This window comes from Orcinus orca, chromosome 20 (genome assembly GCF_937001465.1).
Source record: "Orcinus orca chromosome 20, mOrcOrc1.1, whole genome shotgun sequence".
NCBI lineage: Eukaryota > Metazoa > Chordata > Mammalia > Artiodactyla > Delphinidae > Orcinus > Orcinus orca.
The window spans coordinates 19,293,147-19,316,356 of NC_064578.1; the positions used below are offsets into that span (position 1 = coordinate 19,293,147).

Genomic DNA, 23,210 nt, shown 5'->3' on the forward strand with positions numbered 1-23,210 from the left:
GTTGCATAAATTACAAATATATTTATGTATCCATAGTTAAAGTGACTGAACTATAAAATTTCTGTGACAAAGCTGATGCTGAATACAAATAAATTCACATGACATTATACAGGCACTTTGGATTTTAGAAATTTGAGCCTTTGAAGAACTTCTGTGAAATCAACCTAGTTCCTAAAATGGCATTGATCTTTTTTTTTTTTGTAAATGAGTCCTCAGTTATATTTTGTTCAAAATTAGTTGGAAATCTCTGATTAAAGTATTCAATGGTGAAGCATCAAAATTTTCAGTTTTTCAAGCTTTTAGAGAATTGCAATTATTGAAAATCAAACATATAAAGACAACACTGAAATTTATCCTACAAATTACAGAAAATAAAGAAATGAAAGTATAATCAGCAAACATGATTCAATTTTGAGTTTATACAATTATACTCAGAAATATCTTCATTTGTGGGAAACTCTTAAAACATTTTATTGAACTATTTACACATACAAAAAAGTACACATATTTTAAGGCTGTGTTGTCCAATACTGTAGCCACTAGCCACGCGTGACTACTGCATACTTGAAATGTTGCTAATTTGAGTCTGTAAGTGGAAAATACACACTGGATTTCAAATACTTGTTACCAAAACAGGTAAATATCCCAATAAATATTTATATTGATTTTATGTTCAAATGATAATATTTTGGATATACTGGGATAAATAAAATATAAAAATTAATAATTTTCAAACCTTTTTAAATGTGGCTTTTAAAAAATTTTAATTTACATAATGTGGCTCACATTTGAATTTTACTGGACAGCACTGTCCTAAAAGATAGCTTGATGAATCTTCAGAAACTGAACTTTCCATGTAATTAAAAGCCATATGAAGAGACAGAACAGCACCAGCATCTCAGAGGTCGTCTTCTCCTCCATTCCAGGAACTACCCTCCTCTCCCAAGGATAAACCACTATCCTTCCTTTTAACAACATGTATTATTAGTTTTACCTATTTTTGTACTTTTATATAAATGTATTCATATAGCATGTGCTTTTCTAATACACGCAATGTATTTGTGAAATTCACCCATATTGGTATGCTAGTTGTAGTTTTTCATTTTCATTGTATTTCTCTGTATGAACATGCAATTTATCCATTTGACTGTTAGTGGGCATTTGGGCAGTTTATAGTTTCTGGCTATTAATCAATAATGCCTCTACAATGTCCTAGTACTTATCTTTTGATGAATATATGTATTCATTCCCATTGCATACCATGCCTCAGGACAGAACTGCTGGATCATAGGTATACACATGTGCAGTTTTAGTATTTATTGCCAAATGTTGTGTCAACTTTATGTAATCAAACACCACACCAACTGTTGTTCCGCATCCTTGCCAACGTTTGTCAAAGGTACTCTGAACAAAGGCGAAAAGACAATACCTGTGAAAATATTTCAGTTGAAATACTTATACAATTTAATTTTAAAAAATGTAATTGTGACTATCCTCTGTTTGTCTCTTAGCCTACCAGGTACCTGAGCATCTGTTGGAGAGTTTTGTTCTCACATGGCAGAGAGAGAGATTGAGCAAGCTTAGCTCCCTTGTGCATGTCTTATCAGGACACTAATCCTATCATATCAGGGCCCTACTCTTAGGACTCATTTAACCTTAACAGACCCCATAAAGGTCCTATCTCCAAATACAGTCATATTGGAAGTTGGGGGTTCAAAATATGAATTTTGGGGGAACACAAACATGCCGTCCACAATAGCTGGTAAGTGGTGGGGCCAGGAATCACAATTACATGACCATGAAGCGCCTACTCCTAACTTCTATACTTCATTGCCTCTTTACATTTACTATCTTCCAGAAGACTGGGGGATGGGGAAAGCTCCAGAGAAGTGCTGACTGTTGACTGAATGGTTGGTATCCCCTGCTTTAAAATTTTTATATTATGTAAGACCTATTATTATATTAGTTTACTATGACAACAGATGGTACTTACTTTATAGTGATAAAGCCCTATTTGTGGACCAGGGCAACAAAGCAGAGAAATTTTCAGTATGGAAAATACTGTGGGCTAAACTTTAAATTTTTACCTATCACTTTAATAAAATATTTCAGTTTTAGAAGTCAACTCAATCTGAAATTCACCCTTACATAAATTCAATCTGCTGTATCACTTCTTACAGAAACAGCCTTCTAAACTGCCAATTATTTACTATTTTTCTGAAGGAATTAGGTATTCCTTATCCCTGTGGAAATCAAGGTAGCAGAGATTCTTTCTTAAGAATTTTAACTTTGAACCTGAATTTTTTACTAGGAAGGTTTAATTTTTTGATCTCTTAAGAAGAAAATTCCTACATTTCTATATATGGTGAGCAAAATGGGAATAACAGAAATAACAAAAAGAGAGCTCCTTTTTATTCTTGCCATTATTTTAACTTTATTAAGAGGATTAATATTAAACAACTGAAAAAATTAACACCCGCTAATAATCAGATACTCTGACATGTTCTTTCAGCATTTTGAATATGTCATCACACTATCTTCTGGCCTCCATAATTTCAAAAGACAAGTCAGCTCTTAATCTTATTGTGGCTCCCTTGTGTGTAATGAGGCCTATTTCTTGCTGCTTTTAAGATTCTCTTTGTTTTTCAACAGTTTGGCTATGATGTACCTAGTTGTGGATTTCTTTCTGCTTACCCTACTTGGAGTTCATTAAACTTCTTGGACATGGACATGAATATTTTTCATCAAATTTAGAAGTTTTCGGCCATTATTTCTTAAAACATATTTTCTGCCCCTTTCTTTCTCTCCTTATCGCCTGGGACTTTCATTACATATATGTTGGTCTGTGTGCTGGTGTCCTACAATCTCTGATACTGTTCATTTTTCTTTGTTCTTTCTTCTTTCTGTTCTTGAGACTGGATAATCTCTATTAATCTATGTTCAAGTTCACTAATTCTTCTGCCAGCTTAAATCTGTTGAGTCTGTGAATTTTTCATTTCAGTTATTGTTACTTTTCAATTCTAGAATTTCTACTTGATTCTTTTTAAAAATTTAGATCTCTTTATTAATATTCTATCTTTCATGAGTCACTGTCATAATTGTCCTTCAATTCTTTAAAGGAAGAAATTTTCCTTTAGCTCTTTGAACACACTGAAAAAGAACCATCATTTGAGGCAGGGTATCTACTGCCTGCTTTTTCCCCTGAGTATCAGTCACACTTTTGTGCTTATTTGCATGTCTTATAATTTCCTGTTAAAAACTGGATATTTTAGATAATATACTGTAGCAACTCTGAATTCTGACCCCTGCCTCCAGCCTGTTGTTACTGTTTTCTGTTTGTCTACTTAGTGACTTGCCTAGCTGTGTGGAGTCTGTTTCCCCAGCAGTGTGCAGCCTCTGATGTCACTGCTTAGTTTTTTTTCTTTTTAAGCCTTGCTTTCTAGGGGGTTGCCCCTGGGTCAGCATAACCTAGTGGTCAGCCAATGATTGGTCAGAGGTTTTGCTTAAACACCTTGAGTCAGAAGGCTTCTAATCCTTTGCCATGGGATCTGTGTGTGGCTTACTTTCAAAGTGCAGGGAGTTTATCAGTCTACCCTGTATTCAGCCAGGGACTAGCAGCTTTCAAGGGCTCTCTCTGTCCTCTCTTGAACAGGTGTAGCCTTGCACATGTACATAGCCTTTTGGACCATGAGAGGTTAAGTGTGATCTCAATAAGGCTTACTTTAGCTATCTCTTTCCCTAGATTTCCCTGATAAATTTCTGGCTAGTCTGCCATTTTGTTGCTTCCTGAAACATTAGTTTTCTCCAATTGTTTGCCACAGAGACTGCTATTGTTTTCAATAACAGCCCTGGATATGTATTTTTCCAAGTGCTACTCTAAATAAAGTCAGCTCCCTCTGAGAGGACAGCAGAGCTGCCAGTCCTCATGGCTCTACCCTGCCCGGGGTAGAACTTGAGCAACCACAGAGCTAAGGGAGATGGGAGCAGCTCCCGACAAAAATGCCAGACTCTCACTGTTCTTACTGAAATTCACTAGCTTTGTTTGAATAAATGCCTCTCAATATATGTCCTGTGGTTAATTTCCAGAGACCTTAAATGGGTTTTTGTTTGTTTGTTTACAATTTTGTTAAGTTTAATCACTGCTTTTTGGAGAGAGAATCTGCCAAGCTCCTCACTCAGCCATTTCAAAAGTGCTGCTCCTACATTTTATTTTAAACTGGGTGTCCCCCCCATAATGTGCTATGGATCCAGAACAAATATTAAACAGAACCATCTACTACACTTTGAAGTGCCCCACTAAGCACATAGTGGTAATCCAGTGCAATTTAGAACCACTGAAGGAAAAACCTTCCCCAAACCAGGACCAATATTTGGGTCTCAATCTCTTCAGAATTCATCAATATTATGAGAACATGAGACTTTCTATACTTACTCTTTTTAAAAAGTACTTCCTAACTGTATTTGATAACAACAAACTGTATATAAAAAGAGACAAGGAAGGCGGGGAGGACCATGGATGGAAGTGTGTGTGTGTGTGTGTGTGTGTGTGTGTGTGTGTGTGTGTGTGTGTACGTGTACTGGGCGGGGGGGTCAAGAATGGAGAGAGGGTCAAAAAAGAGGGTCAAAAATTAGGGCTTCCCTGGTGGCGCACTGGTTGAAAGTCCGCCTACCGATGCAGGGGACACAGGTTCGTGCCCCGGTCCGGGAAGATCCCACATGCCGCGGAGCGGCTGGGCCCGTGAGCCATGGCCGCTGAGCCTGCGCGTCCGGAGCCTGTGCTCCGCAACGGGAGAGGCCACAACAGTGAGAGGCCCGCGTACCGCAGGAAAAAAAAAAAAATTAGAGAAAGGGCCTTCCCTCATCCCCCCATCAGAGTTGGCACCCAGGGGAGGGTTCTTGAGGGAGCTGTGAGGGTCCACAGACGTGCCTCAGCCTATGAGATGGTAGAAGATCCAGCATCCAAAAGTGACCCAGTGACTGGCCCAGCTGAGCTCTGACCACTTGTGGACAGTGTATGCCATGCTGTAGCCCTGCTCCTCTGTGGTATCGTCCACATCAACGTCAAACAGGGAGCCCAGGTAGGCCAGGTGGAAGATGGCCAGGGCCCCAAAGAGCAGATTTAAGGCTCGCACCCCCAAGCCCAAACGATGCTGGTGTGAACAGTCTGGTGGGCACCTTTTCGACAAGACACAGGCACTGAGGATCCGAGCCAGGCGCTTTCGGAGGATGTGCTCCACATAAGTGATAAATGCCAGGGACAGCAGCACCGCAGCCAGGTGGAAGCTAAAGCCGTGCAGGAGGGCGCTGGTTGCATAGGTGACCAGCACGGCTGAAAAGGTCCCGAGGTGGAGAGCATTCTTGAAAACATAGTTATTTAGCCAACAAGACATGGGCAGGTTCCAGCTTGTGACAACTTCCACCATGGACCGGGGCAGCTCCACATTCAGTGGCTTAGAGACCGTCAGGTCCCATTCCAGGTGACCCTTCTCCTCGGTGAAGCCAGCCCCCGCCAATGTGGCTGTGGCCTCAGATAGAAAGCCCACAAAATAGTTGCTGAAGTGGAAGGAGACAGCACTCTCGTAGGCTCGCAGCCACTTGTGAAGGAGGTGGTCACCATCAAGGGGAATGAAGTAGGGGAAGAGGTAGGGGCCCACACAGGTGGACAGCACAAGGCACAGCAGGGCCAGCACCAGGCTCTGGGCCACCTTCTGCAGCCACTGGCGGCTCAGCGGGAGGCCTTGGACAGCCTGTAGGTAGCTGTGGAAGGATATCCAGGGCCCAAAGACGATGGTGCCCACAAAGTAGAGGTAGCCCATGAACTCCACGGGCGAGGGCACCACACCCACCTCGCCCCGGTCCAGATCGAAGCCCAGAGACACTGCCTTCATGGCCACAATCATCTGGGCCCCTCGCATCTTGTGCCACGTCACAGTGTCCACCATGTACATCTCACCCATGAGTAGGTAGATGAGGATGGTGACGGAGAGGAAGACGCCACGATTGGAGGAATGTCGGCAGAGGAACAGCACGAGGTAGCACAGAAGGCAGAGCAGCATGACCCAAACCATGTGCAGCTGGAAGAAGTGGTAGAGGCTGAAGAACCCACCTGCCACGGTGCTTGCATGCTTCAGGTAGGATGGCAACCCAAGCCTCCCGAGGAGGCGGCAGGCGAGGCAGATGGCAAGGAGCAGCCAGATCTGGTCAAGGCCCTGCTGGGCAGTAGGCAGGAGACAGCCCTGTAGGAGCTGCTGGAAAAATTCCTGGCGGCTGAAGGTGGCCATTGTGGACCCCCACGGATGGATGAACAGATGGATAGACTTGGCAGTAAAGAAGCTGCGGTCCAGGGGCCCAGGGACACACCACCGCCACCACTGTCGCCGCCTCCTCCGGGCAGCCTCCCCCGCAAGCTGCAAGGCCGGGACCAGCTGAGGCTCCCAGGGCAGCACTGTATACTTACTCTTAAAGACTGGGTAAAATAGATCTCCAGACAAAGGCAAGATTAGGGGTAAATAAAGGGACCACAGTCAGTAAAGCCTGAAGTCACCCTACCTGGGCTCGCTCCTCATCAAACTCCAGGCAGCCCATACCATCCAGTCTCTGGAGATCAATCCAACCTTTCCAGATAACACAGACTCCATTCAGAATCATGGGAGCCTTCAAATATACCTAAGACACAGAGAGAAGGATGAAAACCAATGATAAGCCATCAGACACATAAAAAACAAAGGATAAACTTACTTATGAAAACTGTTTTTTTTTGGGGGGGAAAAATAAATTATAAAATTAAGAATTGTAGGAAAGTATACAAAGCATAGCCTCTGACCATATTCTATAAATTAAGTTAATCTGGTTTACCAGGATTTTATTTCTAGTCACAATTTTTCCAGATTATTTATTTATTTATTTATTTATTTATTTTTGCGGTACGCGGGCCTCTCACTGTTGTGGCCTCTCCCGTTGCGGAGCACAGGCTCCGGACGCGCAGGCTCAGCGGCCATGGCTCACGGGCCCAGCCGCTCCGCGGCATGTGGGATCTTCCCAGACCGGGGCACGAACCCGTGTCCCCTGCATCAGCAGGCGGACTCTCAACCACTGCACCACCAGGGAAGCCCCTATTTATTTTTTTAAAGATTTAATTTTATTTTCATTTTTGGCTGTGTTGGGTCTTGGTTGCTGTGCGTGGGCTTTGTCCAGTTGGGCTTCTCGTTGTGGTGGCTTCTCTTGTTGTTGAGCACAGGCTCTAGGTGTGTGGGCTTTAGTAGTTGTGGCACGCGGGCTCTAGTAGTTGTGGCATGCGGGCTCAGTAGTTGTGGCTCGCGGGCTCTAGAGCACAGGCTCAGTAGTTGTGGTGCACGGGCTTAGTTGCTCCGCGGCATGTGGGATCTTCCCGGCCCAGGGCTTGAACCCGCGTCCTCTACACTGGCAGGAGGATTCTTATCCACTGCATCACTGGGGAAGTCCCTCCAGATTATTATTTTTTTATTTTTATTTTTTTTTTGTAGTACGCGGGCCTCTCTGTCATGGCCTCTCCCGTTGCGGAGCACAGGCTCTGGACGCGCAGGCTCAGCGGCCATGGCTCACGGGCCCAGCCGCTCCGCGGCGTGTGGGATCTTTCCGGATTGGGGCACAAACCCGCGTCCCCTGCATCGGCAGGCGGACTCTCAACCACTGTGCCATCAGAGAAGCCCCAGATTATTTTTAAAAGGAAGTTTTACAGATTTTGTAAAAACCGCAGTAAGGTGATACTTGAAGTGACATTGTTTCTTTTGCAGCTGAAGCTAGGACAATCAGGTACTTTGCTTTAATTTTTGAATCTTGAGTAGGAAGACATAAAGATGTAAATCAACTGGAATTCACTAGCCCCTGAAGAGAGCACGCACTGTTTCTCCCTGTTTGGATACCTGGAGCCACCCAAGGTCAGGTTCTTCATATTTCCTTTCCGTTTTATAAGCTACCTCATAGATTCCTGGTAAGTAATGCTGTTTTTCTTTCTTTTTCTTTTTTTACTTAAGTTAGCCAGAGTTGATTTCTACCACTTTTAGCCAAAGAACCTATGCATTTATTTATGCATACTAAACATAAGAGAATTCTTCTGTTTCAAGTATATAACCCTCGAGCAAAAGTCACTTTAGGTATGATTTCCAAATTTAAATCACTTTCATTTTTGATCACCAAATTAATTTTCATATTGCCTCTAAATATATTTGTTCTCAAGAGCAATTAAGGATCCATCAAGAAAGGACAGGTGCTAATGCTATCATCTTGAGGTGAGTATTTTACTGTGATATAGTAAGAAAATATAAAAGAGAAGAAAAGAGAAATTTGTTAGTTCTTACAATCTCCCTCATCATAACAACATTTTATTCTGATAAGTACTTCGAAAAAAAAAAACCCAACCTTGTTATTTTAGGTCTTCTCTACCTCATTTAACACAGGCTTCTGAATAAAAATCAGCATAGATTTTTTTTTTTATCATTTACTGCCTTAACAAGATCTTTTAAATGCAGAGGATGCAGGACTTCAATGAGTTTTCAAAATTCCAAGTTATCCAATATATCTTTATAAATAAGGTTCTTCATCTGCTTACATCAAATATATTTTCTTCGGATAATCTCAGTGCTTTTGTGAGCTAAAATTAGCATTATTTATTACCTATAATTATATAGTCAGTAAGGCAGTTTCTCATTTTGAGGAAAAAGCTGGAAGCATCAACTTTTTCTTTACTCAATTCAGCAGTTTCTTCAACAAAAAAAAATCATGAGGCATTCTTGTTTTACAGAGGTTTAATAAAAATAACTTATTAAATTATTAATTATGTCAGTAATTAAAAATATGCAACAAAAATGACTACTGAGACACCTGTAAAATAAAACCTAGAGGACTGGGCTTCCTTGGTGGAGCAGTGGTTGAGAGTCTGCCTGCCAATGCAGGGGAGACGGGTTCGTGCCCCAGTCCGGGAAGATCCCACACGCCGCGGAGCGGCTGGGCCCGTGAGCCATGGCCGCTGAGCCTGCGCGTCCGGAGCCTGTGCTCCGCAACGGGAGAGGCCACGACGGTGAGAGGCCCGCGTACCATAAAAAAAAAAACAAAAAAACAAAAACCTAGAGGACTTATGCCTTCTTAGTGCATATTTAAGCCATTCCCCTCCACTAGTAAACACAACTGATTTTCCTGTTAAGGGTCCCAATAAACCATGCTGAATCAATTTCTACTGATATTGGAAAAAAAGCCAAAAACATAAGGTTCCATTTCTCCTCCCATTTGGACCAAGGGAAACAGTCTACAGTTATAGCTGAAACCGTTTAACCACACATTTCCTTCTGTTCTGATAAGTGCTCATTCCCTTCCACATTGTGAATTTAAAACTCCACTGGTATGCACCTAAGTTGAACAAGTAACTGTGACGACCTCATATTCGATACCTCACTAAACCTAAAATAACCCTCTGAATTGCCTATTAATATAACTTGACTTACCACATCTACTAATCAAGATTCCCACTTTTTCCAACAGAGGAGGGGGTGCTACACAATCAGGAGCACAGCATCTCAGTTATCAATCTACCTCATTATTTTAAATTCTCACACTAAACAAAGAGACAATCCTCAACTAATAGCAGAGAAAGGTCAACTTCATGATCAGATTCTATAATCTTCATCAATGATTTACATCTTTTAGATTCAAAGATTCCATAATCTAGCTTATTCATATTACCTTCCATAGTCAAAAAATATTTTCCTTACGAAATTACTAAGCTCGTAAACAGCTGATTTATCACTTCTTTATAAAAGTTTTCTCATGACTAAGAAAACCACTGATCTGCTTTGGAAAATTCCTAAATGGGTTCAGAAAATGGCTACAGTTCATAATCAAGGCTAGTGCCTGGAACTGTAATTTAAAATATTTAGATGATCCTGTGATTTATTTAGATTGTTCACATTTAAATAAACACAGTTTTATGTGTAGACCTTCAAAGTAAATGCTTGGCACTTTCGTACATTCATGAATACCAAACCTTGAAGTACGAAGAAAAACTCTCTTACTTTGGCATTTTGTAATGTAATTTAATAATGTCATTTAAACATTCAGACATTTTTCACTGAAAATAATGATGGTTTATTTCAAACTGTGAAAAGAAAATGTATTAGAATATGACCTAGGGTTTAAACCCACTGTCCTAGAACAATTAAATGTTTTATATAAAATGAATTCTATAAAGCCTTTAAAATGGGTAAATATTCAGCTAATCACACACAAAAATAACAAAATAGATTGCTTATCTTTCCAAAAGTAAAATATCAGAGGATGTGTTTAAGACTTCACAGAAAGTTAAAAGTGACTGCAGCCTTACATTTTGTGTTCTTTTGGAAATAAGGTAAAAGTATTGCACAATTTTTTAATCAGCTCAATCTCTAAGTTTCAGCATTTGTGATGTTATTTCAATCCAAATTACACAATCACTTTTCTTTCACATTTGTAGCTTTAAATTCCACATCACTGTAGCAGCAGAGCTTCAGCAAAAACATGTACGCACCAACTGTGGCATTATCCATACAATGGGATACCATTCAGCCATAAAAAGGAATAAAGTAGTGATACACGCTACAACATGGATGAACCTTGAAAACATTATGCTAAGTGAAAGAAACCAGAAAAAGGCCACATACTATATGATTCCATTTATATGAAACATCCAGAATAGGTAAATATAGAGACAGAAAGGATATCAGTGGTTCCCAGGGGCTGAGGGGAGGGGGAATGAGGAGTGACTGTTAGTAAGTACAGGATTTCTTTTTAGGGTGATGAAAATGTTTTGGAATGACAGAGTGGTGACAGCTGCACAATTCTGTGAATATACTAAAAATCCCTGGATTTTTAGTTAATTTAGTGAAGGATGAATTTTATGGTCTATGAATTTTATCTCAATAGAGCTATTATAAAAAATATTTGCAATAAGTTTTATCTGTTACATAGGTGACATCTATAAGATATGTATATGGAGATTTTTGAGCAGGCAGTTGCATATAGGATTCTAGCACTCTGTGAAGAGATATGGGCTGATGATATGAATCTGGCAGCCATCAACAACACAGTGGTATTTATTTAAATCCAGGGGAAAGGGAGAGATTACTCAAGCAGTAAGTAGAAGGAGAAAAGAGGGGGACCCATGAAGAACCCTAAGGAAATTCAACTTTCAGATGTATTCTCTCAGAAGAGAATAATCCAGCAGAGCAGCCTATGAACTGCCAGCGAAGAAACAGGAAAACATGCAAAGAGCCTAGTGGCTAAAGGTTAAGTTAAAGGCCCCCAAGTAAAAATTTCCCCTTTGTTGGCTGCAAGATTTTAAAGCATTACGTTACAGTACCTTAGGTCACTCATAACTTTTAGCAATGCTCTTATATAAGGCAGGAGTTCTTAGTCTGGAGTTCAGAAAACCCACATGAGTTTGGGTTTATGGATAAGTTTCAAGAAGACCAGAAACCTCCCAAAATTCTGTGTAAAAATGTATGTTCGTGTCCATGTGCATTTTTCTAAGCAAGTCCAATGCTTTCACCAAATTCTCAAAAGGGTGTACAAGGGGAAAAGGATTCAACTATGACAGTAAAAATGCAATTCTTCCCTTTCCCCTCATAGACACCAAGGTCTTTGTATCACCAAGCTTGAGAGATGATAAATACCCTTCATTTAGTATAGGGACCAAACCGCTTAAGCAGCTAAACATTAGTTACCCTGGGTTTTGAAATGTGCCAGAGGAAGGATAAGAGAGAACTTAGTTTCCTATTTATCAACCTGTACAAAATAGTTCTATCTCTGAGTCTGGAGTCTCTTATTCTGAGAGGATATAAATTTGGAATAAACCGTGGCATTTTCAATTGCCCTTTCTTCTACAATACTATAATGGATGTTCAGTGTTTCTAGCTCCTAGGTAGCTGGACTGAGAATAGAAATTGAGGGTACAAAGGGATAGCAGAAAGAGTTCCCTTTATTGAGTGGTTCTGAAGAAGATAATTTCAAGATAATTAAAACAGAATAATTGTAAATTTGCAAAGACTCCCATGCACACTGGTACTGAGCCATAACATCAAGATACACAGAAACCAAGTGTCAAAGCTATTGATAAAAGCAAGCAGCAGATACTTCACCCTCAAAAAACCCATTTCAATTGGAAAGAATATTTCATTTCCTTATAGTAAACTATTAGAGCTCAAATAACTGTGACTCTAGCCAATAAACTTAGATATTAGGGAAAACAGTAGAGGAAATGATCAGTACCCCTTAGGCCCTTAAGACATACCTAAATAATGATTAATAGAAGAACAGAAATACACCTGGAATTTAGAAATGTTTTTCTTGTAGCTTTCCTATAATTTCAATTTGAAAGGATTCACCTACTCAACAGATGTATATTACCTGTCATTTTGTACATGGTATTATCATAAGGGCAGAGGGGAATACATGATGATTTTTTTAAAAATTGTATCCCACCACCCCAAAAAAGATTCCAACACCAGTTAAAGTCTTTAATAAGGAAGAGTGGAATGCATACAAAAAGAACTGTAAGAATTAAAACTGAATTCACCCATTACATTTAAGTAGGACTCACTTAACTCCTAAGGTTAATGGAACGTTCCATTGACAGTAATAAAATTGTAAGGAGCTGGATCCAGCAGCTTTGCAACCTCTTTTTAAAGACCACAGTTCTAACAAAGTTGCATATAAACATGACCAGGATATAATATCTGAAGATTATCTACCTGAAAAATCTAAAATATTCAACTGAAAAACCAAGTGAATTAATGAGTTCAATAAAGTGCCTGGTTATAAAAAAAACCAACAACTTTCCTGTATTACAACAGTAACTATTTAGAAAATAAAATTAAAAATTAAAAAAACAAACCTTATTTTAAAATAGCATTGGGATTTCCCTGGTGGCGCAGTGGTTAAGAATCCGCCTGCTAATGCAGGGGACACAGGTTCGAGCCCTGGTCCAGGAAGATCCCACATGCCGTGGAGCAACTAAGCCTGTGCGCCACAACTACTGAGCCTACGCTCTAGAGCCCGCAAGCCACAACTACTGGGCCTGTGTGCCACAGCTACTGAAGCCCGCACACCTAGGGCCCGTGCTCCGCAACAAGAGAAGCCACCACGATGAGAAGCCCGCACATCGTAATGAAGAGTAGCCCCTGCTCGCCGCAACTAGAGAAAAACTGCATGCAGCAAGAAGACCCAATGCAGCCAAAAATAAATAAATTTATATTTTAAAAAATAGCATTAAAAGTATCTACTAAGAATAAATTTAATACGAAACAGGTAGGCTCTATAAGAAGAAAATACCTAATTTTTGAAACACAGAAAGAGACTTGAAAAACTAGTGAGATGTTATGTTCTCTAATGGTAAGACTACAAATGCCAATTTATCCCAAAGTAACCCTTATTTTAACGAAATTCCAGTAAAATCTCAAAATAACGTTTTCTGGAATTTACAAAGTAAGTCTGTAATTCATACAAAAGAATCAGACTATCCAAGAGAATAAAAGAAAGTATTTTTCTGCTCTTTCAGCTGTGACAACGCAAGCAGTACATATGCAGTAGTGCTGTGGCAGCCAGAAACAACTTGATGGAATAAACAAAAAAATTAAAAAACAAAACCACATATACAAGTACTTAATAAATGAAAAGGGTAACATTTCAAATCAATGGTAAAAGGGTATTTTACTTAACCAGTGGAGATGGGAAAACTGACTACCATTAAAAAAAAAAGTTTGAAAAAAAATAAAATGGCTAAATTAATAAAATAAAACTAGGTAACTATTTCTAAACTAAAGGTTAAAATTTTAAAAATTAGGGACTTCCCTGGTGGTTGACTGGGTAAGACTCTGCGCTCCCAATGCAGGGGGCCCAGGTTTGATCCCTGGTCAGGAAACTAGATCCTGCGTGCTTGTGGCAACTAAGCGTCCGCATGCCGCGACGAAGCTCCCATGTGCCGCAACTAAGACCCGGCGTAACGTACATACATAAATATTTTTAAAAAATTTTTTTAAATTAAAAATCTTAATAATGTGTATGAGAAGAGATACCAGGTTCTACCACATTGTCAGAGGGAGCGTGAACTGGCTAACAATTCTGGGAAGGCATTTTTTGGCAACAGTGTGAATTTTCCTCTTACAAACAGCTCGTGTGGCTCGATATCAAAAACAACAAACAACCCAATAAAAAAATGGGCAGAAGACCTAAATAGACATTTCTCCAAAGAAGACATACAGATGGCCAAGAGACACATGAAAAGATGCTCAACATTGCTTATTATTAGAGAAATGCAAATCAAAATTACCATCAGATATCGCCTCACACCAGTCAGGATGGCCATCATTAAAAAGTGTCTACAAACAATAAATGCTGGAGAGGGTGTGGAGAAAACGGTAAATTGGTACAGGCACTATGGAGAACAGTATGGAGGTTCCTTAAAAAACTAAAAACAGAGCTACCATATGATCCAGCAATCCCACTCCTGGACATATATCTGGAGAAAAATAGGGTTCAAAAGGATACATGTACCCCAATGTTCATTGTAGCACTGTTTACAATAGCCAAGACATGGAAACAACCTAAAGGTCCATCAATGGATGAATGGATAAAGAAGACGTGGTACAATATATACAATGTAATATTACTCAGCCATTGAAAAGAATGAAATAATGCCATTTGCAGCAACATGGATGGACCTGGAGATTATCATACTAAGTGAAGTCAGACAGAGAAAGACAAATATCATATGATATCACTTATATATGCAGAATCTAAAAAAAAAGTGATACAAATGAACTTATTTGCAAAACAGACTCACAGACTCACAGCTTTAGAAAACAAACTTATGGTTACCAGGGGAGAAGCGTGGTGGGGAGGGATAGATTGGGAGTTTGGGATTGACATGTACACACTACTATATCTACTACAGATAACCAGCAAGGACCTAGTGTATAGCACAGGGAACTCTGCTCAATATTCTGTAATAACCTAAACGGGAAAAGAATTTGAAAAAGAATAGATACACGTATATGTAAAACTGAATCACTTTGCCGTACACCTGAAACTAACACAACATTGTTAATCAACTATGCTCCAATATAAAAATAAAAAAGTTTTTTAAAGTGTGAAATTTCCTTTGACCCAGCAATGTCATGCCTATGAACGTATCCTAACATTTAATCAAAGATGTACACAGAGTATTTGATTACAAGGCTGTTCACTCTTAAGGGTTTTTTAATAATGGCAAAAGGTTACAAATAACCTAGATGCTCAACATCTTGTTGTTTAATGTTGAATCAATAATATATATTAAACAAGGTGTCTTTAAACAGAAACATACATAAAAAAGATTATGTATTAACTGGCTGAGAAGGATGTTGTGACCAGAGGCTTGCAGGAACCTAACTCTGTATCTTCCGTGGAAGAAGTTGTTCGGTGTTCATTAATTCCACGTCTGCAGGGACTTTAGAGAAGATAACTACCATAAATTAGGAGAATCAACCATAATTATTTTTTAAAGGAAAGGAATATTATCACTATGCTTAACCCCAAGACAGCATGGGAAGAGTAAAAACTAAATGTACTTTAGAATCAGATAAAACCTGATTTAAATCCTGGTTCTAACAGTGTATTTGAGACAAATCATTTAAGATTGCTAATAAGCCTCAGATTCCTCACATACAAAATCAAGGCTAAATAACACCTCTTTCATAGTTGATAGTAAAAATTAGTTAAGCCAATGTACATACACTTATGAAACATACAGAGCACCATAGAAACTGAATGCTTACACACAATACTTCCACCAAAGTTTTACACAGTGATTTCTCTCCAAGGGAAAGAAGCCATTTTTTTTGAGACAATGAACAGTTGATCACACCAATGAATCAGCAGATAAGCAATAATACTGGGATGGCCACAGGCACGCAGGAAAACAAGATATTCCACAAAGGAAGTATGCGCCCTGCCTTTTAGTTGTAATCATTTCTGTAGTCTATTTAACAGATTCCTTTAGAAGATACTTAGTTCTGACTCACTCTCCTTTAGTCACATGTTCCTCCTCATTTAGAAATGCATAGTCAGCTGCTTGCCTGTTGGATAATCATTACAGACAGTCATTCAATCTCACTTGCCTCTGAATCATAACTGGGTTGCATGTTAAGTGTAAAAAATAGCTTCTTCTATAGTGATTTAATGTAATTTACCAATCTACTTCTTACAGTTCAAAACAGAAAACAGTACTTCTTGCAAAAATCGTAACATGGATTAACACAGAATGTGCCTGGAACTTAAAAGATTAAGCAAGCAAACGTGTGCACGCGCGTGCATGCACACATGCAGACAGACGCACACTCAATAAATGGATGTGTTAACCAAACCCATCCTAAAAGGCATATGGAAAATGAATTAAAATATGTAAAAGTAAAGGAAAAAAAAGGCATAGGGACCTGAATAGCCAAAACAATCTTAAAAGAACAAAACTGGAGGATTCACACTTCCCAATTTCAAAACTTACTGTAAAGATTCATTAATCAAAACAGTATAAAAAAAAACAGCATAGTATTGGCATAAAGACATATAGACCAATGGACTAGAGTAAAACACCCAGAAATAAACCCTCACATAGGTGGTCAAATGATTTTTGACAAGGGTGCCCAGACCATTCAATGGGGAAAGGACATTCAATGGTGTGAGGCGATATCTGATTGTAGCTTTTTTTTTTTTTTTTTGCTGTACGTGGGCCTCTCACTGTTGTGGCCTCTCCCGTTGCGGAGCACAAGCCCCGGACGCGCAGGCTCAGCGGCCATGGCTCACGGGCCCAGCCGCTCTGCGGCATGTGGGATCTTCCCGGACCGCGGCACGAACCCGTGTCCCCTGCATCAGCAGGCGGACTCTGAACCACTGTGCCACCAGGGAAGCCCTGATTGTAGTTTTGATTTGCATTTCTCTTCAATGGGGAAGAATAAAGTTGGACCCTTACCTAACACTATCTACAAAAATTACTTCAAAATGTACCAAAGACCTAAATGTAAGACCTAAAACTATAAAACTCTTAGAAGCAAGGATAAAAGCTTCACGACACTGGATTTAACAATGATTTCTTGGGGATGACACCAAAGAAACAGGTAACAACAACAAAAATAGACAAACTGGACTTTATTAAAATTTTAAAAATTTGTACATCAAAAGACACTATCGGGGCTTCCCTGGGGAAGGGGGGACACGTGTTCGAGCCCTGGTCTGGGAAGATCCCATATGCCGCGGAGCAGCTAAGCCCGTGCGCCACAACTACTGAGCCTGCACTCCAGATCCCGCAAGCCACAACTCCTGAAGCCCGGGCACTTAGAGCCCATGCTCTGCAACAAGAGAAGCCACCACAATGAGAAGCCCACACGCCACAATGAAGAGTAGACCCTGCTCACCGCAACTAGAGAAAGCCCGCACACGGCAACAAAGACCCAACACAGCCATAAATAAATAAATAAATACAATTTTTTTAAAAAAGGACACATGCACCCCAATGTTCATTGCAGTACTATTTACAATAGCCAGGTCATGGAAGCAACCTAAATGCCCATCGACAGATGAATGGATAAAGAAGATGTGGTACGTACATACAATGGAATATTACTCAGCCATAAAAAGGAACGAAATTGGGTCATTTGTAGAGATGTGGATGGACCTAGAGACTGTCATACAGAGTGAAGTAAGTCAGAAAGAGAAAAACAAATATCATATGTTAACGTATATATGTGGAACCTAGAAAAATGGTACAGATGAACTGGTTTGCAGGGCAGAAATAGAGACATAGATGTAGAGAACAAATGTATGGACACCAAGGGGGGAAAGTGGTGGTGGGGTGGTGGTGGTGGTGCAATGAATTGGGAGATTGGGATTGACATATATACACTAATGTGTATAAAATGGATAACTAATAAGAACCTGTTGTATAAAAAAATAAAATTCTAAGAAAAAAAGAAAAGTTACATGATATAAGACTTAAAAGAAAAAAAAAAAGAATATAGCTTCTGGGGACAACATGTGGCAATTCCTCAAAAAATTAAGAAGAGAATTACCATATGATCCAGCAATTCCACTTCTGGGTATATACCTACAAGAACTGAAAGCAGGGTCTCTTAAGACATATTTGCACACCCATGTCCGTAACAGCAGTATTTACAATAGCTAAAACATGGAAACAACCCACATGTCCACTGACGAATGAATAGATAAGCAAAATGTGGTCTATATTATTATTCAGCCTTTGTTTTTCGTTTTCTTTTTGTTTGTTTGTTTGTTTTTGCGGTACGCGGGCCTCTCACTGTTGTGTGTGGCCTCTCCCGTTGCGGAGCACAGGCTCTGGACGCGCAGGCTCAGTGGCCATGGCTCACGGGCCCAGCCGCTCCGCGGCATGTGGGATCCTCCCAGACTGGGGCATGAACCCGTGTCCCCTGCATCAGCAGGCGGACTCCCAACCACTGTGCCACCAGGGAAGCCCTCAGCCTTTTAAAGAAGGAAGTTCTGCAATATGCTACAATATGGTGACTCTCCAGACATTATACTAAATGAAATATGCCAGTCATAAAAAGACAAATACTGTATGATTCCACTTATAAGAGGTACTTAGAGTAGTCAAAACCACAGAGAGGGCTTCCCTGGTGGCGCAGTGGTTGAGCGTCCGCCTGCCGACGCGGGGGAAGCGGGTTCGTGCCCCGGTCCGCGAAAATCCCACAGGCCGCGGAGCGGCTGGGCCCGTGAGCCGTGGCCGCTGAGCCTTCGCATCCGGAGCCTGTGCTCCGCAAAGGGAGAGGCCACAACAGTGAGAGGCCCGCATACCACAAAAAAAACCACAGAGAAAGAAGAATGGTGGCTGCCAGGAACAAAGGGGAAGGGGGAGTCGAGGAATGGGGAGTTACTGTTTAATGGGTATAGAGTTTGTTTTATAAAATAAAAAGAGTTATGGGAAAACTCATGTAAAAAGGAGGCAGTTCATGGTGAACCTAGAATCAGAAAATATATAGCAGCCCACTTCCTCTGATCATTATTTCCTCCAGACCTCCAGCATACTGTGAACAATGGCTCACATTGTGCCAGATGCCCCAAATCCAGAATGAGCCCTAGGTTTTCCATAACCTACTCATGACTCGGCTCACAAACTTCCCCAGAGGCTTTTAAAATTCGCCAGGAAGCTGAATCCAGAAGTAACACTGAGATTTTGTTCAGCTTATCTCCTAGGAACTTTCATGTTGAACTGACATTATAGTCCTTTATTTACATTGCCATGAAGTTTGTGCTTGCTATATTCAGTTTTTCAAAATTAAACAAATCACTGTTTAGAAATACATCCATAGGAACAAGATGATAAAGAAAAGCAAGGAAGTAAATATATTAATCAAGGTAGTGAGAAGTTTTTGTGGAGGGGGGAATAGGACTGTGAAGTTTTTTAAGGCATCATTATCCAACATAAATATAATGGGAACCACAAATGCAGCTCACATATATAAATGTAAATTTTCTAGCAGCCATGTTTAAAACACTAAAAAGAAACAGGTAAAATTAATCCCAGTAATGTTACTTAACCAAATATATCTAAAATATTATTTCAATGTGTAATCAATATAAAAATTATTGAGATATCTTACATGCTTCTTTTTTTTGTACCAAGTTTTCAAAATTCACTGTGTACTTTTCCACATACAGCACGTGTCAACTAGACTAGCCACGTTTTAAGTGCTCAATAGTCACATGTGGGGACTTCCCTGGTGGTGGAGTGGTTAAGACTCCACGCTCCCAATGCAGGGGCCCCGAGTTTGATCCCTGGCCAGGGAACTAGATCCCACATTCATGCCACAACTAAGGAGTCTACCTGCCACAATTAAAAGAGCCCATGTGCTACAACTAAGGAACCAGTGAGCTGCAACTAAGGAGCCCACCTGCTGCAAACTAAGACTTGGCGCAACCAAATAAATAAATGTTTAAAAAAATAATAATATTGCTAAAAAAAAAGCCACATGTGGCTAGTGGCTACCTACTAGACATCACATGGATGTTCCTTTTATTATTATTCCTAAAACCGTAATATGTTTTTTTAAAATTATTTATTTTTGGCTGCACTGGGTCTTCCTTACTGCGCGCGGGCTACTCATCATTGCGGTGCGCGGGCTTCTCACTGTGGTAGCTTCTCTTGTTGCGGAGCACGGGATCTAGGCGTGCAGGCTTCAGTAGTTGTGGCATGCGGGCTCAGTAGTTGTGGCTCACGGGCTCTACAGCGCAGGCTCAGTAGTTGTGGCGCACGGGCTTAGTTGCTCCACGGCATGTGGGATCTTCCCAGACTAGGGCTCAAACTCATGTCCCCTGCACTGGCAGGTGGATTCTCAACCACTGCTCCACCAGGGAAGTCCCCATACATATGTTTTTATCTACTCTTTCATAAGATCACTTAACAAATGAAAACATGACTAGCTTTTAAGGGGAAAATGCATTAAATAACAAACATTTAAAAAGTAAAATATGCAGAAATAGCCCACCTAATTTGGGACATTTTATAAGGTATTTTAAGTGACAATAAAAATCACTGTATTAAATTTTACAACACAAAAAGTATGCTGAAATATTATACTGGTTTTATTGTACAGTCCCACAGAGTTAATGTCATGTGTTGCAAATTTTCACTAAACATCATTTTTCAGAAGAATGCTCCACCTAGATACACTGATGGTCCATCGTCTGGAAGAGCCATTCCTTCTGTGAGCCATCTGAGAAGATGCTCATGCACCAACAACATTCATACTCTGAGATATACATGGCTTTGTTAAGTAGAAAAAACCTTAGATTTTTAGTCTAGTCTAAACTTTGGTAATCTGTAATATGATTTATATTCTTACACAAAACTGTCCTTCATGGAGGTATATTTAAAATTCCTGGGAATTCCCTGGTGGTCCAGTGGGTAGGGCTCTGTGTTCCAAATGCAGGGGGCCTAGGTTCAATCCCTGGTCGGGGAGCTAGATCCCACATGCATGCGCAACTAGGAGTCTGCATGCCGCAACTGAAAGCTCCACATGCCACGACTGGGAGTCTGCATGCCACAGCTAAGAAGTCCGAATGCCGCAACTAAGAGTCTGCATGTCACAACTAAGAAGTCCGCATGCCACAACTAAAAATCTCGCATGCCACAATGAAGTTCCCATGTGCCGCAACTAGGGCCACTGCAACTAAGACTTGGTGCAGCCAAAATAAATAAATAAATAATAACAACAACAACAAAAATTCCTGCTGGCTTTCTCACTGTATACAAAAGTAATGTTAGCATAAGCATCACAAACCACCATCAACTATAACACTGTGAGGCCCTGAATGCTATTTCTGGATTCTCCGCAACTCCAAGCCTCTACTTGGAACTCACTTTGCTTAAAGAAGTCCCTATCCCACCCCAAAACAGCTCCATATAGCTCCCTTCATTTCTTAACTCTCTCTTACCGGTACTTTTTCACTCAGGTTTAACAAGCATTACCACTTTAGGTTTATAAAAATTCTTTACAGCTCTCAAAACTTTTCCAAGTCCTATCTGACGTTTACAACCATCCAATAAGAAGAAAAAGTTTAAAAGAAATTAAAACTGAGAGATTAAATAATTCACTTGCAGAAGGTCACAGAGCCAGTAAGTGGTACAAGCTAACACCCAAAACTCATAACTCTATACATTCACCCAAACCACAGGTGCATTAATGGACTGCATTATTAATGTTTCCTAAGTATTTCAGGACACGTAAAAATAGATTATTTCCCTAAAAATAAATAGAGACTGGACAGTCAATTTCATGGTTAAATCCTTAACTATCTAGAACAATAAATGACATGAACTCTTCACATGACTTCAGAATATATTATATGAATATCCCACCCCCAACCCAAAATAGACAGTTTACTAGTTCTGCCATCTTCATTCTGTGATTCAAAGTAAACAGTGCGTTTTAAAAAATACATTTATTTATTTACCTGGCTGCACTGGGTCTTAGTTGTGGCACACGGGTTCTCTAGTTGTGGTGCACAGGCTCTAGAGCGTGCAGACTCTAGAGCGCGCAGACTCTAGAGCGCACAGACTCTAGAGCGCGCGGGCTTAGTTGCCCCAGCATGTGGGATCTTAGTTCCCTGACCAGGGATTGAACCCGCGTCCCCCGCACTGGAAGGCATTTTTAAGAGAGTCCTAAAATGTTCTGACCCAAGAGGTACAATTTCAAGAGAAAAACATACAAAATTAAGTTATAAAATTCTTTGTTCCTTAACTAAGACCAAAAAAAGGTAATGAAATAAAAGAGGCAGATGCTATTTATTGTAATCCATTCTGAGTCAACTCTGTTAAGAATTATTTCTAAAAGTATTACAGCTGACTTTACCAAATTATTAACACAAAAAATTGATTATGTGTAGTTTTCCAGCAGCTTATCATCACAAATATCATTGGCACTCTGTTAGAAAAACAATTCAAGAAAAGTTAAAGGTTGAAAGGAAAAAGATGGAAGTTAAAGGTTGTTCTGAAGTCATCAAATGAGGTCGAAAATGACCATATTAAAATATTCACTTTAAAAGGAAGAATAACTTGGTGGGCCAAAATATTCAATAACTTTGGAAAGTGGTATGTGGAGTTTCTAGCCACTTACCTAATGATTATTAGCAGCAGTGTGGTAAACTGCAAACAACACAGACTCTTGGGTAAAAGACCTGGGTCTCGATCCTGGCTCTACCTAGGAAACAGATTACATGACTACTAAAGATTTATTTAGCCTCTCTAGGCCCCAGTTTCCTCAGCTGTAAAGTCAAGTTATCATTAAATGTGTTCCAATATCAAATAAAAGACTTCACTATAGCGCAGGATTAAGAGAAGTAGTAATGTATATATCATCTAGTACTAGTGGTGGTGATCACCATAAAAGCTAGTTTGTAGATTGTCAAAATGTATTTTAAATGGTCGAGTTCTGAAAACGTTCTGAATTTGATAGTGGTGATGCACATTGTGAATATATTAAAAACCACTGAATTGTACAGATGGATGAGATGGTGAACTCTATGTTACATGAACTTTACTGCAATTAAAAAAAGAAAAAATGGGGCTTCCGTGGTGGTGCAGTGGTTGAGAGTCCGCCTGCCGATTCAGGGGACACGGGTTCGTGCCCCGGTACGGGAAG

At 40.0% G+C, this 23,210-nt stretch overlaps 1 protein-coding gene and 1 non-coding gene across 6 annotated transcripts in view; one reads left to right on the plus strand and one right to left on the minus strand.

Moving 5' to 3' along the window:
• CBFB (core-binding factor subunit beta) overlaps positions 1-23,210 on the minus strand; it is a 60,389-nt gene that overhangs the window by 19,805 nt on the left and 17,374 nt on the right. For 3 of the 5 annotated variants that reach the window (XM_033407752.2, XM_033407754.2, XM_033407753.2), the window contains 2 exons: positions 6,550-6,666; positions 4,523-6,074 (listed from right to left, as the gene is read on the minus strand). In XM_033407752.2, the coding sequence (XP_033263643.1) occupies positions 4,929-6,074; positions 6,550-6,666 (1,263 nt within the window). In that variant the 3' untranslated portion in view covers positions 4,523-4,928. Of the gene's footprint in view, positions 1-4,522; positions 6,075-6,549; positions 6,667-23,210 lie in introns of those variants that run through there. The other 2 variants (XM_004280876.4, XM_004280877.4) reach the window with 1 other exon arrangement.
• On the plus strand, positions 20,957-21,029 carry TRNAW-CCA (transfer RNA tryptophan (anticodon CCA)). The gene has a single exon. It is a non-coding gene; the product is annotated as a tRNA-Trp (tRNA).